Source organism: Sinocyclocheilus grahami, unplaced genomic scaffold (assembly GCF_001515645.1).
Source record: "Sinocyclocheilus grahami isolate Dianchi unplaced genomic scaffold, SAMN03320097.WGS_v1.1 scaffold633.1, whole genome shotgun sequence".
Classification (NCBI taxonomy): domain Eukaryota; kingdom Metazoa; phylum Chordata; class Actinopteri; order Cypriniformes; family Cyprinidae; genus Sinocyclocheilus; species Sinocyclocheilus grahami.
This window is the reverse complement of record NW_015505812.1, coordinates 128,427-132,776: the sequence shown is the minus strand read 5'-3', so window position 1 is coordinate 132,776 and position 4,350 is coordinate 128,427. Positions and strand designations below refer to the sequence as shown.

At 39.0% G+C, this 4,350-nt stretch overlaps 1 protein-coding gene across 1 annotated transcript in view; it reads right to left on the bottom strand.

Moving 5' to 3' along the window:
- LOC107558141 (protein phosphatase 1 regulatory inhibitor subunit 16B-like) overlaps window positions 1-4,350 on the bottom strand; it is a 53,332-nt gene that overhangs the window by 2,407 nt on the left and 46,575 nt on the right. Inside the window, exons 6-9 of the mRNA XM_016241765.1 lie at window positions 4,249-4,350; window positions 2,453-2,578; window positions 1,860-1,935; window positions 847-995 (exon numbers count right to left, since the gene is read on the bottom strand). The exon at window positions 4,249-4,350 is cut by the window's right edge and continues 23 nt beyond it. Of these exons, the coding sequence (XP_016097251.1) occupies window positions 847-995; window positions 1,860-1,935; window positions 2,453-2,578; window positions 4,249-4,350 (453 nt within the window). The remainder of the gene's footprint in view (window positions 1-846; window positions 996-1,859; window positions 1,936-2,452; window positions 2,579-4,248) is intronic.

The window sequence follows — 4,350 nt, the reverse complement described above, 5'->3', positions numbered from 1 at the left end:
GTGTGTGTGTGTGTGTGTGTGTGTGTGAGAGAGAGTGTGTGTGTGTGTGTGAGTGTGTGTGTGTGTGTGTGTGTGTGTGTGCGTGTGTGTGTGATGTACCCGCGGCTCCCCGTGCTGCTGGTCCGGCGGCACAGTGACGTCTTGTGCTTCAGCTGTGATTTCATGATGATGTCGTGTTTGTGCTTCAACTCCAGCAGATGATTCCTGAACTCCTCATCCTCACACAGATCTACACACACACAATTAATGCTCCTGGGTTTTAGCGTTTACTGAGGTTTATTCATTTATTTGTCCTATAGAGACCGAGCGACACGAGTCATAAGCTGAAAACATGCTTTTTGATTACTTTTCTATATTTCTAATATTTTCACAACTGTTAATCATTTTCAAACAGGCCGGGTGAACCTTACAGTAGTACAGTACTCAACACTGATTACTCTCAGACTTTCAGAATCCTTCATCACTTGAATTAAGATTATAATATTTTCATTTTAAAGGAGACATTGAATGCAAAATTCAGTTTGGATATAAATGTATCTTAGCAGTGTGTGGACACAACCACCCTACAATGATTAAAAAAATCACTTTTTTTTAATCCCCCAAAAACATAAACCGTCTCAATTATCAAGCCATTTTTTTAGCAGCGTGATGTCATATTGCTCAGGCTCTGCCTAAACATAGTCATATAGGAAATAAGAGTTATCGAATAAGCATGTTCTAAACTCCTGAAACATTGGTGTTTCGTATTTTAAAGCAGTTAATGCAATTAATAAAAGAAATCTATTAAATCTGTATGTGGGAGTGTGTGAAAAAAATTCAGATGTAACCTCATTTGTAATTCTTAACATTTTCATGTGTGATGTACCCGCGGCTCCCCGTGCTGCTGGTCCGGCGGCACAGTGACGTCTTGTGCTTCAGCTGTGATTTCATGATGATGTCGTGTTTGTGCTTCAACTCCAGCAGATGATTCCTGAACTCCTCATCCTCACACAGATCTACACACACACAATTAATGCTCCTGGGTTTTAGCGTTTACTGAGGTTTATTCATTTATTTGTCCTATAGAGACCGAGCGACACGAGTCATAAGCTGAAAACATGCTTTTTGATTACTTTTCTATATTTCTAATATTTTCACAACTGTTAATCATTTTCAAACAGGCCGGGTGAACCTTACAGTAGTACAGTACTCAACACTGATTACTCTCAGACTTTCAGAATCCTTCATCACTTGAATTAAGATTATAATATTTTCATTTTAAAGGAGACATTGAATGCAAAATTCAGTTTGGATATAAATGTATCTTAGCAGTGTGTGGACACAACCACCCTACAATGATTAAAAAAATCACTTTTTTTTAATCCCCCAAAAACATAAACCGTCTCAATTATCAAGCCGTTTTTTTAGCAGCGTGATGTCATATTGCTCAGGCTCTGCCTAAACATAGTCATATAGGAAATAAGAGTTATCGAATAAGCATGTTCTAAACTCCTGAAACATTGGTGTTTCGTATTTTAAAGCAGTTAATGCAATTAATGAAAGAAATCTATTAAATCTGTATGTGGGAGTGTGTGTGAAAAAAATTCAGATGTAACCTCATTTGTAATTCTTAACATTTTCGTAAGTAACTCTGATTTAATTACACATATCAGTAATTGTAACTGATTACAATTACTTTTATTTTGTAATTAAATTCTGTAATTCTGTTACATATAACTAGTTACTTCCCCAACACTGGTAAAGATTTTAAGCTAATCTACTCAAATCAACATGTCCATGCATATATGGATGTGCTGCGGATGATGTTCAGTCAGGTGTTTTTATCGTTATTAGAGTCTCATCAGGTTCATTCTTTGTACCTATGGGCGTCTCCTCCATGTATGTCTTGGCGTTTAGATTGGCACCATGAGAAACCAGCAGCTCGGCCACATGGACCTGCAGGAGGAATTTTTATCATTCATTAGTGTTACTTCTAGCAGAATTCATTAGCATTATTATTAGAGAGTTATGAGTCTGATGCGTCGAGTCTATCATGTGTGTGCATGTGTATATTGACTATGTGTGGTGTGTGCACATGCATGCGTGTGTATGTGTGTGTGTGTGTGTGCGCATGTATGCGTGTGTATGTGTGCGCGCGTGTATATGTTGACTGTATGTGTGTGAGGTGTGTGTGTGTGCGCGCCCATGCATGCGTGTGTATGTTGACTGTGTGTGTGCGCACATGCATAATTGCATGTGTGTGTGTGTGTGTGTGTGTGTGTGTGCATGCATACGTGTGTATATTGACTGTGTGTTTGCGCGTGCATATGTTGACTGTATGTGTGTGTGGTGTGTGTGTGTGTGTGCATGCATGTGTGTGTATGTGTTTGTGTGCATGCACGCGTGTGTATGTTGACTGTGTGTGTGTGTGCGCGCATGTATATGTTGACTGTGTGTATGTGTGTGTGTGTACCTGTCCCCAGCATGCCGCGGCGTGTAACGGTGTCCACCCGTCAGAATCCCTCATGTCTGTTCTGGCTCCTCCCTCCAACAGCATCTCTGCAGCCTGTGCGTAACCGTTCGCCGCTGTGATGTGCAGCTGAAAACACACACACACACACACACCCATAAACATATCATGACCCAAATGAGAACTCACAGATACAGGAGTGTTTACACAATAATAAGAATTAGACATGCAACGTAACTACTGCAGATGGAAACTTTATCATCCATCAGGACCAGCACTGAAACGCACATCAGTCTGACTCTGGGCGGATCCGTCTGCCATGAGGCCGATCACTAGACTAAAGCAAACAGGAACGGCACGTGTCTGATGAAAACATCAGCTTAGCATGTTGTGATGTTCATTCTGAAAGTCTCCAGTTCATCTCATTTGTTTGCTTTCATTCAGCAGCTTCAGCATCATCATAAATACATGAGCACTCAGCATGTCACAGGATGCATTATGTGACACTGATAAAAAGCCTATCCAGTAAAAGCGTCTCGTATCTGAATGATGAACAGACAGCAGAGCTGTGAATCAGTGCTGCTGCATTAACCATGATCACACTCACGCTGGAAAACTCAGAAAACAAGAAAAGGCTGCTGCTGTGAATAAGAATCTAGTTCTTCAGTCATTTACAGAACATAATCAACCCCTCCAAAAACACTAACAACTCAACGCTCACTTCAACTCCAGCTCCACACACAGCTATTACAACCATCAGCAACACTTTTATTCTGATCTGAAGATTGCAACTATAAGCCATGAAGATATTTTAATATTTTAAACATTAACATCATGATTGTCTGTAAAGCGGCTTTGAAAACAATGTGAATTGTGAACAGCTCTATAAGAATAAACTCAATGTTATTACACCAAAAAGTATCAATTAGATTCACAGGAGAAATGTATAGGAATTATTTCAACTCTAACTATATAAATAAATAGGCAACATTTTAGTCCCATTAGTTAATGCATTAACATAATTAACAATGCACTAACTGTAACAATGAGCAATGCAAGTATTTTAAATGTTGAAATGAGCATTTAATAAAATTGAATGTTCATCATGCAAAGAGAATATATGTGAAGAGGGAATCACTCGCTGCTTCACTGAAATGCTTTTGTAGTTTTAATAATCAATTTATTTTTAATGAACACACTTAAGTGGTTTTTACATTTTACTATTAGTTTTTCTTACTTGAATGCTTTTGTTTAGATGTAAAATTTAAAAAAGTAGGTAATACACTTCTTTCTTATATTTGTTTATTTTTTTGCATCGGTTCTCATTTATAACAACAAGCATAAAATAAAAAATAGCCATATTGTGATTAATAATCTAGTAATGATTATTAAGAAAAGAAGTGGGGGAAAAGATGTAATGTTGCTCGGTGATTTTGCTTTGGAACATTCAGAAAACTTTAAATCAGTTTGTCTCCAAATTGACTTTGCTGACTCGACCCGATTTCAACAAATCATACATCATTGTGAAGGTATTTTAATAGAGAATGTAAAAATAACAATAACTCACTTTTTAAAATGTGCTCATTGTGACTCATTTTGCCAGCACTGGACAAATATCTGTGTGAGTGTGTATGTGAGAGAGAGAGAGACAGTGAGTGTGTGTGTGTGTGTGTGTGTGTGAGAGAGAGAGAGAGCGAGTGAGTGTGTGTGTGAGAGAGAGAGAGAGTGTGTGTATGAGTGTGTGTGTGTAAGTGTGTGTGTGTGTGCGCGTGTGTGTGCGTGTGCGAGTGAATACGCACCAGGGTGGCCCCCTGGGAGTCGTGTTGATTGACATCGGCTCCGCCCTGCAGAAGGTTCTGAATATCTCCCAGCATCCTCCTCTCCACCGCTGCTCTCGTCTC